The 22,826-nt window shown below is 44.0% G+C and overlaps 1 protein-coding gene across 4 annotated transcripts in view; it reads left to right on the top strand.

The window, feature by feature from the left end:
• IGF1R (insulin like growth factor 1 receptor) overlaps positions 1 to 22,826 on the top strand; it is a 226,318-nt gene that overhangs the window by 182,949 nt on the left and 20,543 nt on the right. For 3 of the 4 annotated variants that reach the window (XM_087704370.1, XM_087704368.1, XM_087704371.1), the window contains 9 exons: positions 2,261 to 2,547; positions 4,577 to 4,713; positions 9,572 to 9,731; positions 10,674 to 10,779; positions 12,261 to 12,331; positions 14,863 to 15,092; positions 17,940 to 18,050; positions 20,819 to 20,978; positions 22,095 to 22,224. In XM_087704370.1, coding sequence (XP_087560496.1) covers positions 2,261 to 2,547; positions 4,577 to 4,713; positions 9,572 to 9,731; positions 10,674 to 10,779; positions 12,261 to 12,331; positions 14,863 to 15,092; positions 17,940 to 18,050; positions 20,819 to 20,978; positions 22,095 to 22,224 — 1,392 coding nt within the window. The remainder of the gene's footprint in view (positions 1 to 2,260; positions 2,548 to 4,576; positions 4,714 to 9,571; positions 9,732 to 10,673; positions 10,780 to 12,260; positions 12,332 to 14,862; positions 15,093 to 17,939; positions 18,051 to 20,818; positions 20,979 to 22,094; positions 22,225 to 22,826) is intronic. The other variant, XM_087704369.1, reaches the window with a different exon arrangement.

The following is a 22,826-nucleotide window of genomic DNA, read 5'->3' as shown; positions in this document are numbered from 1 at the left end:
GAATTTAACCCTTTCTGTGACATGTGAGCACAGCTTCCTCCCTCCCCTTTTTTCTTTCCTTCCTTCCTCTCTCCCTTTCTCCTTCACTCCTCCCTCCTTCTTTTCCTCCATCCCTTCTACCTTCCTCCCTCATTCCCTTCCACCTTCCTCCCTCATTCCCTTCCTTCCTTCCTTCCTTCCTTCCTGTCTCCCTCCCTCCCTTCCTTTCTCTTTCTCTCCTCCCTCCTTTTCTTCCTCCATCCCTTCTACCTTTCTTCCGCTCTCCTTCCCTTCCTTCCTCTTCTCCCTCCCTCCCTGCCTTTTGTTTCACCTAGTTTTGTTCCTTTCTGATTCCCTACCCACTGTATCTATTCCTTAATCCACCCCCATCCTCTTTTCTTCTTCTTTTTCTAAATATCTGTTTAGTGTGTATATGTGTGTGTATGTCTGTTGGGCATGAGGAAGGGAAGGAGACAGAGAGAGGGGAGGGGAGAGAGAGGGAGAGGGAGAGAGAGAATTGTTAGTACACCTGGAGCTCCCTTAACTTTACAAGCAGGGTACCTTACAGGAAATTCATTTTAACTAATAGCTACCAATCCACTTCATATGGATTTTGTTTTGGTCCTGTCCCTGCTTGGGAGGGGGGAGAGGATACGGCTTCTGGTGGGATAGGTAGGCATACATATTCAAGCAACAATTCTGTACCCCCATTTCCTCTGTCAGAGGAGGTCTTTTCCTCCACCCAGCACCTTCTGGGGACTGTTTCTGAGCTGAGCCCCCTTGAAAGATCTCTTCATCACTAAGAGTCTCCCCGTTGAACAACCTTTTGTGTCCCCCATGTCCCCCTCCCCTCCATTCTTCTCTATGCTTTGACAGGTGCCAGAATGACTCAGAATTGGCTAGCTTTAGGGAGATTTGGAAAAGCAACTTTCCCAATAAAACTGTTAATATTTGAGGAGAGGCTCCTGAGCAGGAGAGCATCGCATAAACCTCTTTCTGTGCTGAGCCGGATTAGCACCGCTGACCGAGACGCTCGGGGTCATTGCTGGTTCATGTGAAATCTGTATTTTTTGGAGTATAAGACGCACCCTTTTCCCTCAAAAAAGAGGGTGAAAATCTGGGTGTGACTTATACATTGAATACAGCATTTTTGGTTTCCCAAAACCCAGGCCCCTTTGCAAAAATGATGTGCATTTTTGCGGGGCCCCCCCAGCCCCCAGGAGCACTCTATAAGCCTCTTAAAGGCTACTCATGCCCTTTTTTGACAAAAAACAGGCCCGTTTTCACAAAAAATGGGCTGTTTTGGGAAGGTCTGCAAAGTACAAAACCTTTTTTTTAAATTTACCTCTTCAAAATCTTGGTGCGCCTTATATCCCGGTGCATCTTATACTCCGAAAAATACGGTATTTTCCATAGTTGCTGTATGTCTGCATCGTTGTCCTGTCTCATTTTGGCTTTTCTTTCTAATAAAATGTCTCCCCTGGGCTTTGCAAAACACCATCACCTTTTCACTTGGATCAGGAGTCAACCTGAATCCACAGAGCTGGCTTAGCTCTTGAACCCTATTTTGCGTGGGCCCCAGAACATTGCCCCCAAATCATTTCGAGGCAAAAATTGTACCAAAACTCATAGCTTTGGCTGAACTCACCTTAAAATAAAGCAAGCACCCCTCTTCTCTCCCTTCAATCATGGCGTCATGCCTGCAGACATCTTTTCTTTGGGGTCTTTGGCCTGCAATACTTTCTATTATTCTACTATGCATTTTCTATTGTGGGAAAATGGGAGGGGGCGATTGTACAGAGTTAGATGCTATGTAACCATAATAACATTCTTTCTAGAAAGCCAAGGTCATCCTTTGTCTTTGCACCTCTGCACCTGACCGGAACTGAATGGGTGGAACTGCCAGCATGGCAGTGGATGATTGGACCATGTGATGGACTTGTGGGTGTGGGGGAAAGATCTTGAACTTTCAACTGGGTGGGGGAAACCGGGAAGCTCTCTTCATAAATCGGAACTTTGAGGAATCCTTTGCCTTGGACTCTAATTTAATTTTGGATGCTATTTGGAACCCTGACAGGTGGGAGTGTGATAATTATAAATTTTAAGTGATTTAGGGTTATTTTCACTCAGGCTGCATGCAGGGAAAGGGTATATTTTTGCTTTTTAAATCCTTTAATAAACGTTGGGTGCTATTTTCTCTGAAAATATTGAGGCCTTGGAGTGCAGCTTTGAATGTCTGAGAGATTAAAGCCTGGTGGGGGTTTTTCATTTTTTGGTCCAGACCTGATCGGAAGAGGAGGGATTTGTTCCGCGTCGCAAACACAACATTTGCCGGTAAGAACAAGACCGGGATCGCTCCAGAACATCCAAGCAACGGGACCGAGGTGGAGGAGGGTGAGATGGAGTTTCCCTTCTACGAAGCGAAGGTGGAGGGAAAGGAACGGACCCTCATCTCCCAACTCCTGCCTTTCACCCTTTATCGGATTGACATCCATAGTTGCAACCATGAAGCGGCACGCCTGGGCTGCAGCGCTTCAAACTTTGTCTTCGCCCGGACAATGCCAGCAGGTACCAATCTCTCATCTTTTGTTTAGTGTAAATGTTACTCGGGTAGGTTGCTCACGGCATTACTGCCGGCTCAGTGTGCACAAAAATTTTGCATGGGCCAGCTTGCTTTGCTCGCATGCATGCCAGGCGTGCACTCCGCACCTGTGCGCATTTGCACAAAAATAGGTTACATTTGTGCAATTGCAATTGTTCTGCGCATGCACAGAACTGAAAATCAAGATGGCAGCCCTGTAGGAGAACCGGTTCAGGGACGTGGCAGGCCTGGGTCGCAGCCGGTTCCAGCGACCCAGGCCACCAAACTACTACCGGTTCAGCTGAACCAGTCTGAACTGGTAGGAGTCCACCTCTGGTGTTACTGAAGAAAGCATCATGGTCCAATCTGGTGCGTAAACTCCCTTGTAGTTTGATCCTAGGAGTAGAGTCGATGAAGAAAGAGCGTTGCAATGTCATTTGACTCGGGCTTTCTGTTGATTGACATCCTGTCAGTTGGATGGAACCAGGATAAATTCAACATGGAATTTCATAACATTTAATACTATTGGTGAGATCCTTCCGCAGGAATTTAATTGCTTTCCTCTTCTGTCGCTTTAAACATTTCACTTTTGTCAGTAAATTTTGAAAGGATTGTAGCATGCAACCAAAATACAATTGCAGATTGTATAGGCAGGATTAGAAGAATAAGGGATTCAGTAAACAGCTGAAGAGCTGAATGCTGAGAGCTACTGCGTGGTTCCTTGAAATTGTTTGATGTAATGAAATAAGGTAATGATAATGATTATCATATTGATGTATTCTCATTGTTTATTTCATTGTTTATTTTATTGTTCTCTTATTTTCCTTCAGTTTATGCGCTTTTCATGTCTTCCTTTTTATTGCTGTAAGCTGCCTAAAAGTTCCTGTTTTTTTTTTAAAAAAAACTTCCTTTTTTGGCGAAATATGTAACTTCCAGGTTAAATTGGTTCAAAGATATGCCACTTTAGATCTCAGCTCTGATTTAGAGTTCAATCAAAGAGCCACTTTGATGCCACTAATGGTTAAAGTACCAGCCTAGAAAGCAGGAAACTGTGAGTTCAAATCCTGCTTTAGCTATGAAAACCAGCTGGGTGACTTTGGGCCTATCACCAGGAGACCGTGAGTTCTAGTCCCACTTTAGGCAGGAAAGCCGGCTGGATGACTTTAGCTCAATCGCCAGGAGATAGTGAATTGTAGTCCTGCCTTAGTGTGATGACCCGGGGTGTGGCATGAAAGCAACACAGCCAGAGAACAGGTCTAACTCCTCTTTGTTGCTCCAACTTTGCCCCCAAACATCCCCACGTTTACTACAAGTACTGGAGCAAAGCTGTTTCATGCACCTTCAGCAGCTTCTTTCTGTGAGCAGTCCAATAAATAAAGTTAGCCAAACAGTAACCAGAGCAAGAAGTTCAGCAAAGCAGGCGAACCGGCCAAGCCCCACAAGCCCAGTAATTTCCAGGTATCGACAAAGTGCACACGAGGCTCCACAGATTCAACGCTTGTTCCTGACAAATGCCCCTCCTTAAATCTCAGTCCCCAGGTGTGCCTTGTGAAGAGGAGCGGGGCACTCTCCTCCCTCATAGCCAGCTCAGTCTGCGTTGTTCTCACCTTCTCTCTTCTCTCCGTGCTCTAGGATCAGGAGTGGGTGGTCCTTGCTTTTCGCCTGAGCTCTGTCTCTCCTGCTCCTCCCCGAGTTTCCTCCAAGGCCAACGGAGCCGCCTTCTCGGTCTCTGTCGGCTTTTGTTTCAGTTGATCTTCCCCCACAGATTCAGACTCCGATGGGGGCAGGACATTTAGGCAGGAAAGCTGGCGGGGTGACTCTGGGCCTATCACTACCAGGAGATTGTGAGTTCTCGTCCCGCCTTAGTAATGAAAGCCAGCTGGGTGACCTTGGGCCAGTCACTTTTTCTCCGTCCAACCCATCTCATAGGGTTGTTGTTGTTGTTGTGGGGCAAATAGGGATGAGGAAGGTGGGATGCAAATAAATGAAATCCTCTCTTGTGCTCACTTTCCACAGAAGGGGCTGATAACATTCCAGGAAGTGTAACGTGGGAAGGGAAGGAGGAAAACACCATATATCTGAAGTGGCCCGAGCCGGTTAACCCCAATGGGTTGGTTTTGATGTATGAAATCAAATATGGACAAAATGGAGAGGTAAGGAGACTGATGACTTCGTTGGTATTACAGGCAGCCCTTGACTTAACAATTATTCACTCAGCGACTGTTCAAAGTTACAACATCACTGAAAAAAGGGGACGTAGAACCAGTATTCAACACTTGCAACCATTGCAACATCCGCTTGGTCATGTGGTCAGAGTTTATAAGCTTGGCAACTGGCATGTACTTATGCCAGTTGTAGTGTCCTGTGGCCATGCGATCACCATCCATGACCTTCCATGTTGGCTTCCAACACGCAAAACCTAATGAGGGAAGCCAAATTCCTTTAACAACCATGTGGCTCACTTAACTGAGCGAGTCACTTAGCGACCACAGCAAAAGAGGTCATAAAATCATACGTGGCTCCCCGAACAGCTGATTTGTTTAATGACAGAAATTCTGCTTCTAATTGGTTTTGTAAGTCAAAAAATTCCCTGTATTTGGTTATATATATATATATATATATATATATTTGTTACATTTGTTATATTTATGCTGATAAATAAATAAAGGGAGACTAGTATAGATCTATTTCAAGCTATTTAGCTCTCATCAGCTAACCATTCTATCTGAAGCAGTTCACTGTTTCCATTATCTGTCAATCGGCTCGTCACAAGAGTCCATCACGACAGAAACCCAATATTTTTACTGTTGCCTTTTGTATACAACACACACACACACACACATATACACACACACATACACACATACATACATACATACATACATACATACATACATACATATGATATATTTGTGCTGATAAATAAATAAAGGGGTACATAAATAAATAAAGGGATAATACAACACAAATGTAACAAAGGCAACAGTAAAAATATTGGGTTTCTGTCTGGATGGTCTCTTATGACGAGCTGATGGACAGAGAATGGAAGCAGTGAACTTCCATATTTGGGCATACCAGGGGTTGTGACTCTAAATATATATATATATATATTGTGACTCTAAATATATATATATATTTATATATATATATATTATTTATATATATATATTTCCAAACCAGGAATTAAAAGTCCACAGGTTCATACTTCCTGAATGCTTATATAACACCCAGGCACGAACCCTTGACGGAGAATATTGGCCCCAAGCGATGGAATATCAGATATCAGGATAAGATCTTAACCCAGAGGTGTTTCTTGCAACAAAGGCAGAGAACGCAGTAGGGCAGGGTAGCTCACGTTTCAAGAAAAGAGGCTGGAAAGATTTAGCTAAAAGGTTGGTTATCTAGCTGGTTGTGACCATATTCCTGGTAATTATCATGCTATGCTAGGTTTTTAAAAGTAAGATGTTCTTTCATTTAATTGTGTTGCTCTTAGTGATGCGGTGGCTCAGTAGCCACGACGCTGAGCTTGATGATCGAAAGGTCGGCAGTTCGAATCCATAGTCCCAGCTGGAAGTCCCAGTTTCTGCCAACCTAGCAGTTTGAAAGCACGTAAAAAATGCTGTTGTAAATCGAGGACATTACAATGGAACGTGGTGGCTCAGTGGCTAAGATGCTGAGCTTGTCAATCAAAAAGGTCCCCAGTTTAGCGATTCGAATCCCTAGCTTCGTGTAACAGAGTGAGCCCCCGTTACTTATCCCAGCAGTTCAAAAGCATGTAAAAATGCAAATAGAAAAATAGGAACCACCTTTGGTGGGAAGGGAACAGCATTCCGTTTGCCTCTGGCGTTGAGTCATGCCGGCCACATGACCACGGAGATGTCTTCGGACAGCGCTGGCTCTTCGGCTTTGAAACGGAGATGAGCACTGTCCCCTAGAGTCGGGAACGACTAGCACATATGTGCCAGGGGAACCTTTACCTTTAGTGCTTTGAGTCCCCATGATGATTAAGGCAACGTGTCTCAACATTTGTAAACTCCAGGATTCCAAATCTCAGAATTTCACAGCCATCATCGCCGTCAATGAGAATTTGAGGAGTTGAAGTCTATACACCTGGAAATTTTAAAAGTTTGTGACATACTGGACCAAGGCCTAAATGTTGGGGGGGGGAGTTATGGGGAGGGGGGCTTTATTTGCTGTTTGAGGTCATTTGTAAAGGCATCACCCTTTACATCAGGCCACCAGGATTTTGGTTTAATGCAATTTTGGAAACCCAACAACTGTTAAAGGAGAATATTTGTTGTTCAGGATTTGAATTGTGGGTCCTTGGTGCTCTCTGAGCTTGGTTGTTCTCTTGCAGACGTTTCATTACCCAAATAGATAATATCATCAGTGCTAGCCTGGAGCGGGGTGTGCTCTCAGTTTATATTCTAGTGGTCTGCCTTCTCAGCGTTGATGGAAGTGGTCTTGGAGTTTCTTTGGTTCGGCTATTGCTATTGGCTTGGGTATTGTTGACTGCTTGATTGATGGTCTGATTGTTAATCTTGGTGTTAATATATGCTCATTTGCAATCTCCACAACCATCCCCTCAACACTGAGAGGGCAAGACAGGGGTGAAATCCAGCAGGTTCCGGAGAAATTTTAGCTGACATTTTGAGTAGTTCAGAGAACCAGCAAATACCACCTCTGGCTGGCCCCAGAGTGGGGTGGAAATGGTGATTTTGCAATATCCTTCCCCTGCCATGCCCACCAAGCCACACCCATAGAATGGGTAATAAAAAAATTGAATTTCACTACTGGGGCAAGCCACTAGAATATACGTAAATAGAAAGCAATTCCCCTTCCTTACTAGCACTGATGATGTTACCTAATTGGGTAATGAAACATCTACAAAAAAAAAAAAACAACCAAGGACCCCTCAATCCAAAAATTGTTATTGTTTTATGTAGATTAAAAAAAAGATGTTGAGACTCTAGAAAAAATGCAGAGAAGAGAAGCCACGATGATTAGAGGACTGGAGGTTCAAACATAGGATGAACGGTTTAAGGAACTGGGCATGGCTAGTCTAGGGAAGAGAAGGGCCAGGGGAGACATGATAGCAATCTTCCAATATTTGAGGGGCTGCCTCGGAGAGGAGGGGCTCAAGCTATTCTCCAAAGCACCCAAAGGCCAGACAAGGAACAATGGATGGAAACTGAACAAGGAGAGGTTCAACCTGGAAATAAGGAGGAATTTTCTGACATGAAGAACAATCAACCCATGGAACAGAATTTCCTTTCAGAAGTTGTGGGAGCTTCATCACTGGAGGCTTTCAGGAAGAGATGTGGACTGCCATCTGTCAGGAATGGTGTAGGGTCTACTGGGTGGGGGTTGGACTAGATGACCTACAAGGTCCCTTCCAACTCTGTTAATCTGTATTTGCGTGTACATTTTAACTGCAGCTCCCCTTGTATTTATTATGACATTTTTGATACTAAAAACCTACATGAAACCACCCAGATTCGAAGTTCCAACAGTGTGGTCCCCCTTCAGAGTCAAGTGACCAAACTCCAGGCACTAAGCCACTGGGCCAGGGATGATGGGCTTTGTAATTCTGCCATGCAGAGAGACCTGCGTTAGGGAGCGAATCAGTTTCTGATTTGGTAAGGCTGTTTCCTGAGATTTTTGGTGAAGTCACTTCATGGAACTGGGCCATTTTGGGGGAAACAAAACAAGCAGAAAAACAGGTTTCTCTTTTTTTTCACTGTCAAAAGTAAATCTTAAGAAGAGCATTTGTACAATGTTCTCTTTTGTTCTTTGGACATCTGTTTAAATCAAACCACGCAGCCTGCTGAAGGATCGGGTGTACCTTTTAGCACGTTTCTTTTTTAAATATTGTGAGTGAACATACACATATTGCCTTGCAAAATATTGTACAAGATTGCTCAGATTTTGTGCAATTGGGAGGAAAAACAACACAGGAAGACTCCTCCACTTACAACACTTCATTTAGTGACCGTTTGAACTTAACAACAGCACTGGGAAAAAAGTGACTTAAGATCATTTTTCACACTTATGACCATTTTTCACGCCTATGAATGTTGCATCATCCCCATGCCGGGTGATTTACATTTGGATGCTTGACAACTGACTCACATTTATGACGGTTGCAGTGTCCCGGGGTCATGTGATCTGCTTTTGCGACCTCCTGACAAGCAAAGTCAATGGGGAAACCAGATTCACTTAACAACCGTGTTACTAATTTAAGAACTGCAGTGATTCACTTAACAAATGTGATCGGAAAAGTTGTGTTGTTGTTAGTTGTGAAGTCATGTCCGACCCATCATGACCCCATGGACAACGTTCCTCCAGGCCTTCCTGTCCTCTACCGTCCTCTGGAGTACATTTAAGCTCACATCGACTGCTTCAGTGATTCCATCCAGCCACCTCCTTCTCTGCCGTCCCCTTCTTCTTCTTTTGCCCTCCATCGTTCCCAGCATGAAGCTCTTCTCCAGCGAGTCCTTCCTTCTCATTAGGTGGCCAAAGTCTTTGAGTTTCCTCTTCAGGATCTGGCCTTCTAGAGAGCAGTCAGTGTGGATCTCCTCTAGGACTGACCAGTTGGATGGACTTGCAGTCCAAGGGACTCACAGGAGTCTTCTCCAGCACCAGAGTTCAAAGGCCTCCATTCTTTGGCTCTGAGAAAAGTTGTAAAACAGTGCAAAACACACTTAACAAATTTCTCACTTAGCAACATAAATGTTGGGCTCAATTATGGTCATATGTTGAGGACTACCTATGTGTATTGTTTTTCCTCTTATGTAATGCTTCTTTTATTCATTTATTTGTTTGCATGGGGCCTCAGGGCTGTAATAAAGAAATTTGAAATTGAAACACAGGAAGATGAAAGGAAAAAAGGAGTTGGAGAAGATTCCAGAGAAACTCAAAGTCCTTTATTATTGTCTTGTCTTGCAAAAGATAGATGAATAATAATAATAATAAAAAAATAACATGTTCTCTACTTTTTCAACTTTGCAGGAGAAACGGGAATGTGTTTCCAGGCAAGAATATAAGAAACTTGCTGGAGCCAAACTGACTCATTTGAACCCGGGAAACTACACGGTTAGAGTGCAGGCCACTTCGCTCGCTGGGAACGGATCCTGGACGGAGCCCATTTCGTTCTACGTCCAACCTAAACGTAAGTATTTTTGGTTACCCTGTGTTGTAGCGTGCAAGCGGCCAGCAGAGCTGGCAGCAGATTCAGACAATGAGGAGGTTGGAGAGAAAGATGGGCCACTCCTGGAGTCTGGGGAAGGCTCTGATGAGGGCTCTGTGTTGGAGGCAGAGAGGGGGCCAGTGCCATATGCCAGTTATCAGCTGCCTTCAGAGTCAGACATCAGTGAGACAGAAGAACAGCTGGAGCCTGTTCCCAGTGTGCGCATGCGCAGAGTGGCCAGACTAGAAGGGAACAGCTGAGGAACAGGGGTTGACTTGGGAGTAAGGCCACAGGTGGAGGATGAATGGCCCCTCCCAGAGGAAATAAAAGAGGAGAGAAAGGGGAGTGGAGTTTGCAGGAGACAATTAGTTCCCTTCATTGGTTCGTGACTCTCCGAGGCTCCTGGCCAAGTTTTGCAGATATCAACCTGGCAGCTCTCCAAGCCAGATGAGGTCTGTGACTGTAAATCCTCCCTTGAAAGACTTTGCTAGATGTGAAGGAGCAGAATTCACAGGAAATTAATAAAAGGGGGTTTTGTCGGGACCAGGAGTTTGCTTCATGCACTGAAAAAAGTGTTTGACGGCCATTTCCATCCCCATGATTGCATGATCTAAATGCAGACATTTGGCAACTGGTTCATACTTATGACCGTTGCTGTATCTCGAAGCCAGATTCGCTTCGCAACCCCATTGCTGACGTAACAACTGCAGTGATTCGTTCCGCAGCTGGGGCAAGAAATTGTCGTAACAGGGAGCAAAACTCACTTAGCAACAGAAATGTTGGGATCAATCATGGTGATAACTCGAGGACGATGTGTGTTAGGACTGCCTCTGAAGGGTAATCAGTTTGGCGAAAGGCCCTCAAAGTCTACAAGCAATGTTGTGTTTGTGCGTGTTTTTAAAGTCTGCGTATTCTCCGTTGCAGCAGCAGACTACGGAAATTTCTTGCATCTGATCATTGTGCTGCCCATTGCAGTCCTGCTGATCATCGGTGGGCTCCTCATCATGCTTTACGTCTGCAACAAGAAGAGGTGAGACTGGCAGAGGGGTGGGTGGATCGGGCCCTGTTGCAGTGCAAGCTTTATTACCACCCAAAAGGACCCAGTTGGAGCTCCTTTTAACCTGACCTCGATTCAGTGCCTTCGATCACAGAGAGAAGGGATTCTTATGAAACACTTTATGGTTATATAATCTCTCTCTCTCTCTCTCAATGTCTCTCCAAGCAAATCTCAGGGAATGGAATAAATAATTCTGACAAACATTCCAGGCAATATTAAGTATTCCAAAAGTACCAGCAGCATCTTCCTGTCCTTCCTCCCCCTCATTTTAAGCATCTTGCACACTTCTTTGCAATAGCACTTATACACTGCTTCAAAATGCTTTACAGCCTCTCTAAGCAATTTACAGAGTCAGCCTCTTGCTCCCAACAATCTGCGTCCTCATTTTACCCACCTCGGAAGGATGGAAGGCTGAGTCAACCTTGAGCCTGGTGAGATTTGAACTGCCGAACTGCATCTAGCAGTCAGCTGAAGTAGCCCGCAGTACTGCCCTCTAACCACTTCGCCACCTCAGCTCATCCAAGCTTTCTTTGTTTCATTACTTGGCATAATAAAAACGAACAAAGGCGGGTCTCAGGGTATCTTGAATCAGGTCTAAGCATAGTCAACTCGCTGTAGCCATCTTGCTTCGGCCAACTGTCCATGGCCAACTCGCTGCAGGACAAGAATTACAATAATATCGAGGAAATGATGGAATAGAATCATTCAAGAAAGGATGCAAAAAGAGGGACAGAATGAAATGTGAACGACAAAAATTAAAATATTTTTTAAAATTATTTTAAACAATTAAATTGAATTCTTGGATTGTCCCTCAGTGAGTTGTCCTGGGGTGAGTTGTCTCATGGCGAATTCGCTGTGGAAAGTTGTCCCCTCCTGATCTTGTATCATCCTTCCTTCACTGAGATGGAATACAATTTTCCAAAAAGTTGTCACTTTCTCCCGAGAGTTTTCATCATCTGACATCGACACTGTCAGTTTTTCCTACTATGAGTCGAAGATTTCTTTCAAAGCTTATGCAGTGGGGTAGATGTATGGGGAATAGTTAGAGGTAGACTTCAACTTACGACTGATCGCTTAGCAACCGTTTGAAGTTACGACAGGCCCCAAAAAGGGTACTTACATCCCAGATTCAAACTTGTGATTGCAGAGGCCTGTGTGAAAGGCTGCGCTTATGCCACTCCAGATATCAATTTTAGAAAATAAATATCACCTGAAAATGCAAATTTAAGGGATTTACCATTGCAAAAGACTTAGGAAGTAACACATCGGATTCCTCACACCTCCATATAGCAGGCTAAAAGTAGTTAGTGGGTTGTGTGGGGTGTGGGCGTTTTTAACAGCAAGTCCCAGAACAGAAACTCCAGGTGAGAGGCCCCAAACAGTGTGAATATTGTGTCCTTTTTTGGGGAGAGGTGGGTATCAACGTGAAGAAGTAACTGCTTATATTTTAACAGGAACAGCGATAGGCTTGGAAACGGAGTGCTTTATGCTTCTGTGAATCCTGAATATTTCAGCGCTTCAGATGGTGAGTTGGCTTTTGACGCTTTTCAGAAGCAAAGTCTTGGAAGTGGGTGAATGGAGTTTGGAAGAAGAGAAGGGAGGCATTCCCTCCCCTTGTTGAACAGAGGCAGTTGCTCAAGATGACAAAATCATCTCCTCCTTCTCTCTGCACCCTGCACTCCTTTCTAGCACTGATGATGTTACCTAGTTGGGTCATGAAACATTGCAAGTAAACTACCAAGCTCAGAGAGCATCAAGAACCTCACAATCCTCCTCCTCCTTCCCTTCTCCTCTTCCTCCTCCTCTCCATCTTCCCTTCTTCTCTTTTTCCTTCTCCTCCTCCTCTGCCCTCCTCCTCATCTTCCTCTTCCATTTCTTTTTCATCCTCCCTGCTCCCTTTAGAATGACCCAAGTCACTGCTTCAAAGCGCACTGCTTTTGGCTAACAAATGAAATAGCTGCCATTCAGTTTTCAGGGTTTAAAGTTACCTTACTAATTTTAAGACAGATGGACCTCAACTCCCAGAATTCTTTAATCGGCATGCTGTTTAGGGAACTCTGGGAGTGGAAATCTACACGTCATCTTAAAAGTTGCCAAGATTTAGAAACACTGAGAATGGAGAATAAAAAAGGATGCATAAAAAGTTCTCCTGATTTTTTAAAAAATGAAGGAGGAGGAGGAGAAGCAGCTCCCTTCCCCTCTTTCTGTCATGCATTTCAGAAATTGGCTTTTTGTAGATGCTGTCACCCAGGCTGGGGATTTTCAGCTTACTACTTTCAATTTAATCTTGAGAGGGTCATTTCATCTTTAACATCAGAAAGAAGAAGGAGGAGAAGCAAAAAATGAACACTTAAAATCTTAGTTTTTAAAATTTTAGTTTTTATTCTCGTAGTCGAAAGGTTGGCTGTTGTGGCTCATTTAAAAAGTCATCTCAGGGTTCAGGAGAAAACAAATGTCTGAAACATGCTGATGAATGTAATCGGAGATATTTTTATTTTACCTGACCGTTTGTTTGTCCCCAACGGATTTTTAACCACGTTGCATTATTTCACGTTCAAGAAGGACAATTCAGGTACTAATTGGAGTATTCTCATCCTTTCTGAAGATGTTTTGAGGTGGTGCTGTGGGGCCAAATGTTAAATTGTCTGGTAGATGGGATCCTGAAAAATTTGGCCTCTTACAATTGCCCTCATTATCTCTGAATTTTCCTCTGGATCATCTGGAGCTAGGTTGAAATCCTCCCAGTTCAGCCTGGTTCGGTAGGGATGATTGTCTTTGGTTCTGCGAACCGATAGTTAAAAAAAAAAAAGCTTCTGAAGATCGTGCGGCTCAGCTGAGAGCTGCACGATCGTCGGAAGCTTTTTAAAAAGCTTTTTAAAAAGCTTTTTAAAGGATTTTTTTCCTTTAAAAGTGGGGGAAATGCTTTAAAAAGCTTTAAAAAAAGCTGAAACTGAAAAAAAAGTTTGCCGCATCAGTCCTAGAGGAGATCCACCCTGACTGCTCTTTAGAAGGCCAGATCCTGAAGATTAGATTTCACCACTGATCTGGAGTTGTAAATTGTTATGCTATTTTCCTAGATTCACTGATTGTAATTGGAAACTTTAGCCATAAAATTACACACTACAGGTTCAGGTTAGGTGTAGGCTTAACATGTTGTGTGAACACAGTTGTTGTGGGTTCCTTTGCTAAGCTGTGACTAAAGAAACGCAGTTCAGTGTAACGTGTCAGCGCCGTCCCTTTATATTCTTGGATTTCATCCATTCCTAACCTTACAACTTAGGGGCAGGGTTACAACAGGATGGAGCCACACAATGGTTTCAAAGCATGTTATGTTTGAACGTAAACATTGGGAGAGTGTAAATTTGAAGAATGTAAAACATTGGCCTTTTATAGTGATACTGTTCCAGGAAAAGGAAACTCCCTTGTCACTGTCAGCTTGTACTGGAGCTTTCATACCAGAATACAATAACAGAGTTGGAAGGGACCTTAGAGATCTTCTAGTCCAACCCTCTGCTCGAGCAGGAGACATCTTTTTTGTATTGTGGCAACCAAAAGTGGAGTGTGATCTTACCAATAAAGTATAAAATGATGTTGTAGCTTTACATGACCTTGATTCTATCCCTCTGTTTATGCAGCCTAGGACTGTGTTGGCTTTTTTGGGCAGCTACAGCACACTGCTGGCTCGTACTTAAGTGGTTGTCCACTAGGACTAGTAGAGTCCTGTCACAATTACTACTGTTGAGTCAGGTGTCATCTATTCTATACCTGTGCTTTTGGTTCCTACCTAAGCGTAAGACCATATGATCCTATGTGGAATTGGCTAAAAGGGAAAAACTTTGGGTTCTTAATCAGAAACTAAGAATGGCCACGGCGTACAAAGAAAATCTGTATAAGATGTTCTACAGGTGGCATCTTCCCCCAGCACGGCTCTCCAAAATGTTTGTTGGCTGGGGAATTTTGGGAGTTGAAGTCCACAAGTCTTAAAGTGGATAACTTTGGACACCCCTGCACCACGGTGATTTTCGCAAACTACTTTTGTGTTGTTGTTTCTTGCAGTGTACGTGCCAGATGAGTGGGAAGTGCCCAGAGAAAAGATTACGATGTGCCGGGAACTTGGACAAGGCTCCTTCGGCATGGTCTACGAGGGAGTAGCCAAAGGGGTTGTGAAAGACGAGCCAGAAACCAGGGTGGCCATCAAGACCGTCAACGAATCGGCAAGCATGAGGGAGCGGATCGAGTTTCTGAACGAAGCTTCGGTGATGAAGGAGTTCAACTGCCACCACGTTGTAAGTGACTGAACTCTGCCAAGCTGTGTTGATGTCTGACTTCTTTCCCCCATCCCAGACGTGTTGTTGTTGTTAGTTGCAAAGTCATGTCTAACCCGTCACAACTCCATGGACAACGTTCCTCCAGGCCTTGTCCTCTACCATCCACTGGAGTCCATTTAAGCTCACGCCTACTGCTTCAGTGACTCATCCAGCCACCTCATTCTCTGTTGCCCCCTTCTTCTTTTGCCCTCCATCTTTCCCAGCATTCCCGGCTCTTCTCCAGGGAATCCTTCCTTCTCATTAGGTGGCCAAAGTACTTGAGGTTCCTCTGGCCTGCTAAAGAGCAGCCTGGGTGGATCTCCTCTAGGACTGACTGGTTGGATGGCCTTGGAGTCCAAGGGATTCGCAGGAGTCTTCTCTAGCACCATAATTCAAAGGCCTAAATTCTTTGGCTCTCATCCTTCCTTGTGGTCCAACTTTCACAGCCATCCATTGCAACTGGGAAAACCAGAGCCTTCACTACACACACTTTTGTTGGCAGGGTGGATGTCTCCACTTTTTAATAGGCTGTCTACATTTGCTATAGCTTTTCTTCCCAAGAGCAAGCAATCCCAGACTTACATGTACATTAATGGTAGTCCTCGCTTACGTACCATCTTTTCAGTGAACGCTTGAAGTCACAGCAGCGCTGAACTTGTGGTACTTACAACCAGTCCTCAAAGTCCCAGCTGTCTCAGCGTCCATGAAGTCACGTGATTGTCATCTGGACATTGGACTTTATGACTACCTCACTTAGCAACAGAAATTCTACTCCCGGTTACAGAAAGTCCTCAACTTACAACAGTTAGTTCCGTGACCGTTCGAAGTTGGAAAATGTGACTTATGACCATAAGTCATAACGTGACATTGAAAATATGTGACATGACCATTTCTCACACTTACGGCTATTGTAGCATCCCCATGATCAAAATTCAGATGCTTACTCCTATTTATGTCCCGGAGTCACATGATCTCAATTTGGGACAAGCAAAGTCAGTCGGGATGCCAGATTCACTTAACGGTGTTACTGACGTAACAACAGTAGTTAACAGTTAAGTGATTCACTTGATAACTGTGGCAAAAAAGGTTGTAAAATGGGACAAAATTCACTTAGCAACTATCCTGCTTTGCAACAGCAATTTTGAGCTCAATTGCAGTCGTAAGCTGAGGACTACCTGTACCATTGTTCACCAAGGACTTTCTGAACTAGAATGCTGGAATATCTAATTTAGAATAGAAAATTCAGAACATGTTGCTTGCTTCTATTACGCTTTAATACATAAACACATGACCTTCCTCAGCCAGGTTTAAATTCCATCTCTTCTTTTTCCCCCTTTTGGATTTCCCAATGAAATCAATGCTCTTTGCATCTTATATTTAAAAGGCATTGCAACATGATAAAATCAAGGATGAGTTAAAAATACACGAATAAATATTTATTGCTAGAAATGCTAAAGTTGGAACCTATCAGTAAGAGGAAAAAAATTAATGTCTTGATGGAAAGGGGGGAGGGAAAAGTTTTGAAGTTGTGCTGTAGGTACCTTCATTCCATACCATAGAGGTAAAGATTCCCCTCGCATATATGTGCTAGTCGTTCCCAACTCTAGGGGGCGGTGCTCCTCTCCGTTTCAAAGCCGAAGAGCCAGCGCTGTCCAAAGACGTCTCTGTGGTCATGTGGCTGGCATAACTCAATGCCGAAAGCGCACGGAACGCTATTATTTTCGCACCAAAGTTGGTTCCTATTTTTCTACTTGCATTTTTTGCGTGCTTTCGAACTGCTAAGTTGGCAGAAGCTGGGACAAGTAACGGGAGCTCACTCTATTACGTGGCGCTAGGGTTTCGAACTGCCAAACTGCCCACTTTTCTGATTGACAAGCTTGGGCAACTTGGTCTACCCAAATATGGGACGGAGCATACTGCTTCTGCTTTCGCCTTTCAGTTCCAATCCAGGAGCCTTCTCAGGCAATCGCATTCGTGAAAAACTATTTTTTTGTCGACTTTATGTTTTACCAACAAACAAATAAAGGGAGAGTAGTATAGATCTATTTCAAGCTATTTAGTTCTCAGCAGCTAGCCATATCCTTCTGGGATTCGAACCCCAGGCTAGCTGATGAGAGCTAAATAGCTTGAAATAGATCTATACTACTCTCCCTTTATTTGTTTGTCAGTAAAACATAAATTCAACACAATGTTATACAAGATTTCTGTTCTGGTTCAAATAGAGTATGGATGCTCCCTTTATAACCACCTTTCCAACATGATTTCTTCTGCTCACCATTTGTCCCAATGATACACAGAAACACACACACACACACACACACACACACACACACATCAAGTTCCTATGCCCATAATCATGTCAGGCATGCAGAATCAGGTTCACACATTAAGTACAATTTAAGTTGATTTATTGCTCATGCCTACACATAATGATCTTGTCAATCAATGGTCAGGATTAAAAAGGTGCTAGATAACTCACCGGAGAAGAGCCTCATGCTGGGAACGACGGAGGGCAAAAAAAGAAGGGGATGACAGAAAATGAGGTGGCTGGATGGAGTCACCAAAGCAGAAGGTGTGAGCTTTAATGGACACCAGAGGATGATAGAGGACAGGAAGGCCTGGAAGAACGTTGTCCATGGGGTTGCGATGGGTCGGACATGACTTCGCAACTAACAACAACAAGAGTTAACAGAATTCAAGAAGGATTGGACTTAGAACACTTGTGGGAACGTATTGATTCTTGGCTGATTCCTCTCTTGACTCCACCACCAGGCTCTGCCTGTCCTTCTCCTACAAAGCATCTAATTTGCTTATTTCTTTTGACAGGTTCGGCTCCTTGGCGTTGTCTCTCAAGGTCAGCCCACTTTGGTCATCATGGAACTCATGACCCGTGGAGATCTGAAGAGCTACTTACGGTCTCTCCGCCCAGACACGGAAGTATGTTTGTGTTAGGGGTGGGTGGGAAATGCATGTGCTTTGTGAAAGGAAGATAGCTTCCCCAGTAAAATGGGGTGTATGACAACGACACCCCTTCGAATTGGACTAGAATATCCCTTCCGGCTCTGTAATTCTGTTACTCTGAATTCTTAGGCAGATGTTTTCCGTGTTGCTATAGCTAGATCCGTCCTATTCTGCTAGCCAAAGGTCAGTAACCCACAGCTCTAGAGCCGCATGTGGTTCTTTCATCCCTCTTCTGCGGCTCCTTGTCGCTGGTCGGCTCCACAATTGATAGGTCTTTCAGTTAGGACAGGTAGAGGAAAAAGGACGCTGCGCTAGGAGGAGACTCTGTAGTGGGGGAACCGGACTTCCGGTCGGCTCCAGAATTGAATGTCCGGTTAGGACCTTTGTGGCTCTTGGAGTGCTTAAGGTTGCCGACCCCTCTGCTAGCCCATGGCTTCCATAAACTTGGTTTAAGGAAGCCACCCCTTTTTCCTTAACTAGTTATGTCGAGATAGGAACATACCTATTCTACAATAGGTATGATCCATTTTTGTGAGCAGGTAGGCAAAGATGAAAAAGAAAAAGAGCTGCCATATTTTTTGGAGAATAAAACACACCTTTTTCCCTCAAAAAAGAGGGTGAAAATCTGGGTGCGTCTTATATACTGAATACAGCATTTTTGGCCTCCTGAAACCCCGCCCCCTTTGCAAAAATGGACATGCATAGCCTTTAGGAGGCTTCCAGAGTGCTCCTGGGGGCTGGGGAGGGTAGAAATGAGCAAAAAATGGGCTGTTTTTTGCTCGTCCCCCCCACCTTTCCAGGAACACTCTATAAGCCTTCTAAAGGCTATGCATGGCCATTTTTTTGACGAAAAATGGGCCCGTTTTTGGGAGGTCTGCGGAGTGCAAAAACTTTTTTTAAAAAATTTGCCTCTTCAAAATCTTGTCTCATACTCCAAAAAACACAGTATTTGTTGTACAGCAGTGCTCAACATTTGAACAGCAAGAAGCATTCCCTTCATTTACAGCGATGTTTCTGTTCTTATTTTTTTATAAATAACAAAACGGCAATCCTCTAGCCATTTTGCCCACCTAATTGTAAATAGCTGCACACGCCTTCCTTTGTCCCCGCTGCTTACTCAGCTGGCTGCTGGGCCTCCGTCTGCAATGTTTTGCCCCTTACTCTTGACTCTGAATAAGCCAGGGTGGCTGTTCAGTGTAAAACAGGCCTGCTAATTGCTCGGGACTCTCCATACGGCAGCCACCGTTCCCTTTCGCTCTTGCCTTGAATTATGAATGAGTTTTTGCAACAAACACTAATATTTAGTCATGCGGTTGACATTTAATATTCATGCTGGCAGCAGAAAATCAGTAGCCACCCTTGTGTGTGTTGTCACAAGTTCCAAGTTAGGCAGGAGAAAGCGTGGTGGGGGGAATCCTCAAGAACCAAATAAAAGTTAAATTAGGGCTGGCAGTTCTCATTGAGTATCTTCCCTTCTTCCCTTGCCACCTTTGTAGATGGTTTCTGTTGTAAATAATTCATGTAGAGATAGTAGAAGCATCTGGTGTGTTTGTGAAGATGAAAGTGTGACTGTAAACCAAGCAGCATTCCTTGAGCTGAGATACAGAAATCTTTTGGCTTCTAAAAACATGATTGTAGAAGCAACTTTGGGGGCTGAGTGGAGACAGAGTGGATGACGTGTGATCTTTTATGTTTCTTTCCTTTCTCTCCCGTTGCAATTTTGTTGCCCTTCTTCTCTTTAATCGGATGTGAGAGAACATGGAGCTGTTGTTGGATGTGGGAGAACATGGAGCTGTTGTTGGATGTGAGAGAACATTGAGCTCTTGTTGGATGTGAGAGAACATGGAGCTCTTGTTGGATGTGGGAGAACATTGAGCTCTTGTTGGATGTGGGAGAACATTGAGCTCTTGTTGGATGTGAGAGAACATTGAGCTCTTGTTGGATGTGAGAGAACATTGAGCTCTTGTTGGATGTGAGAGAACATGGAGCTCTTGTTGGATGTGAGAGAACATGGAGCTCTTGTTGGATGTGAGAGAACATGGAGCTGTTGTTGGATGTGGGAGAACATGGAGCTCTTGTTGGATGTGAGAGAACATGGAGCTCTTGTTGGATGTGAGAGAACATTGAGCTCTTGTTGGCTGTGGGAGAACATGGAGCTGTTGTTGGATGTGGGAGAACATGGAGCTCTTGTTGGATGTGAGAGAACATGGAGCTCTTGTTGGATGTGAGAGAACATTGAGCTCTTGTTGGATGTGAGAGAACATGGAGCTCTTGTTGGATGTGAGAGAACATTGAGCTCTTGTTGGATGTGAGAGAACATGGAGCTCTTGTTGGATGTGAGAGAACATTGAGCTCTTGTTGGATGTGAGAGAACATGGAGCTCTTGTTGGATGTGAGAGAACATTGAGCTCTTGTTGGATGTGAGAGAACATGGAGCTCTTGTTGGATGTGGGAGAACATTGAGCTCTTGTTGGCTGTGGGAGAACATTGAGCTCTTGTTGGCTGTGGGAGAACATGGAGCTGTTATTGAATGTGAGAGAACATGCAGCTCTTGTTGGATGGATGTGAGAGGACATGGACCTTTTGGCACACACTTCAAGACAACGCAATTAGTTCCGTTGGGCAGCAATGAAAGGAATGTCCAGTCGTGACATTGAAAAATGAGCCAAATCTTGAGGTTGGAATAAGGAAAGAAAGCTGAACTTTCTTTATTGACTTGATGGCAATCTCCATTTCTTCCTTAGAACAACCCTGTTCAGAATCCTCCACCTTTAAAGAAGATGATTCAGATGGCTGGGGAGATTGCAGATGGCATGGCTTATCTCAACGCCAACAAGTTTGTTCACAGAGATCTAGCTGCCAGGAACTGCATGGTGGCAGAGGACTTCACTGTGAAGATCGGAGGTAGGACTTCATTACTACTTTAAAAAGGAACCATTTAGTATTGTAGGTACAACAGGCTGAAAATCTACAAGCAAGACTTGGTGACACCAAGAAATGGATAGGGCAAAAAGTTTAGGGCGTGTGTGTGTAAAATCTTGAGTTCTTGATAGGCTTCATGTTCATTGGACAATCATTGGTCTGAAATGGTATAGGGTTTCCTACCTAAGCAGGGGGTTGGACTAGAAGACCTCCAAGGTCCCTCCATTAGTTTCTAACCTGTTCCAATCAAAACACTGGGGTGTAGCCACCAATTTTTAAGTGTCTTTGGAACTCATTTTGCAGCCCGTATATAGAGGTGGATGGACATAACCTTGAAAAGGAGAATGCACTTAGAGTGAGAGACTTATCTCCATATTACATGCGCCAAGAGAGCAAGTTAAAGGGACATTATAGTATTGTAGTAGCTCAGGGGAGGACCAAAGTAGATTTCTAATAGACTTTTAAGAAGCCTGTTTTGTCCCCTGGCCTACCTTGAATATTGACACCACAGAAGACCAAGAGGCATTCTTGACACTTGATTTTGCAAACAAAGATCAGAATATATCTTCCACAGCAACTACCTCCCAGATAAGCAGGGATTAACACCAGACAAACAATCAAGCAAAAAACAATAGCCAAATCAAGGAACAATCAAAGAGAAAAATTACATTCCCACCAACCCTGATGGGCGAGACTACTGAACATAAACAGGAAGCAAACCCTACCCTTCCTCATACTGATAACGTTACCTAGTCAGGTCATAAAAAGTCTGCAAGCTAGCAACCAGGCTCCGAAAACACTGAGGGACTTCATTTGGTTTTGTAGCCTGGCGTGCTTTTTTTTTTTTAAAGAAAAATCTTTAAAATAATAAATAAGGGAAGGTAAAATTGATAGGAAACATAGTGGCCATCTCATTTCCTTCTCAGTCTAATATGATTACAGATAAAATATATAAACCAGGGGTGCTATAAAACAGAAATAAAAGTTTGAGCTAATAAGAGCTAACACAGCTGGCTAAACTTGGGTTTGCTGTTATTTTGACTTCTGCTTGAACTGCAATTTGCTGAGCACACACGTGTCTCTTGTGTTGCTGTGTAGATTTTGGCATGACGAGGGATATCTACGAGACTGATTACTACCGGAAAGGTGGAAAGGGACTTTTGCCGGTCCGCTGGATGTCCCCAGAATCGCTGAAGGACGGCGTGTTCACCACCCACTCGGATGTCTGGTAATGAAGAAAACTATTTACAAAAGCATTCTTCGGTTGCTCTATGCCGATCCCTGAAACTTGGTTGTTTCAATCAGGGTTCTCCAAACTTGACAACTTTTAGACTTATGGGCTTCAACTCCCAGAATTCCCCAGCCAGCCATGCTGGCTGGGGAATTCTGGGAGTTGAAGTCCACAAATCTTAAAGTTACCAAGTTTGGAAATATCTGGTTTAGTTAGCTGTGGCTTTGAAGATACTCTTCTGTAAAAACTGTACACATCTCAGGCGTGTGTGAGTGTGTGTGTGTGTGTGTGTGTCTGTGTGTGTTCCTACTTCCTCAGGAAAGCTTTTGCCATGCTTAAACCCTCCCAGAAGTTCAAATTGTTTGGTTTTAAAACTGGCCCATTTCTCTGATTAGGCAGGGCTTCTTCCTCTGATCCCTTTATAGTAGATGTAACAGGAAGAACCAGATACAAGAAATGATGGGTTTCTACCTGTTCGGACCAGTTTGGTCGAATTGGTAATGGTTTGGCAGCCTGGGTCGCTGGAACTAGCGGCGACCCAGGCCTGTCACGCCCCCAAATTGGTTCCCCGGTCTCTTCTCCCATCGCCAGCATGCTTC

This window comes from Thamnophis sirtalis, unplaced genomic scaffold (genome assembly GCF_051295495.1).
Source record: "Thamnophis sirtalis isolate CommonGarterSnake01/CBP01778 unplaced genomic scaffold, rThaSir2_p1.2 scaffold_2, whole genome shotgun sequence".
NCBI lineage: Eukaryota > Metazoa > Chordata > Lepidosauria > Squamata > Natricidae > Thamnophis > Thamnophis sirtalis.
This window is presented reverse-complemented; position numbering and strand designations above follow the sequence as displayed.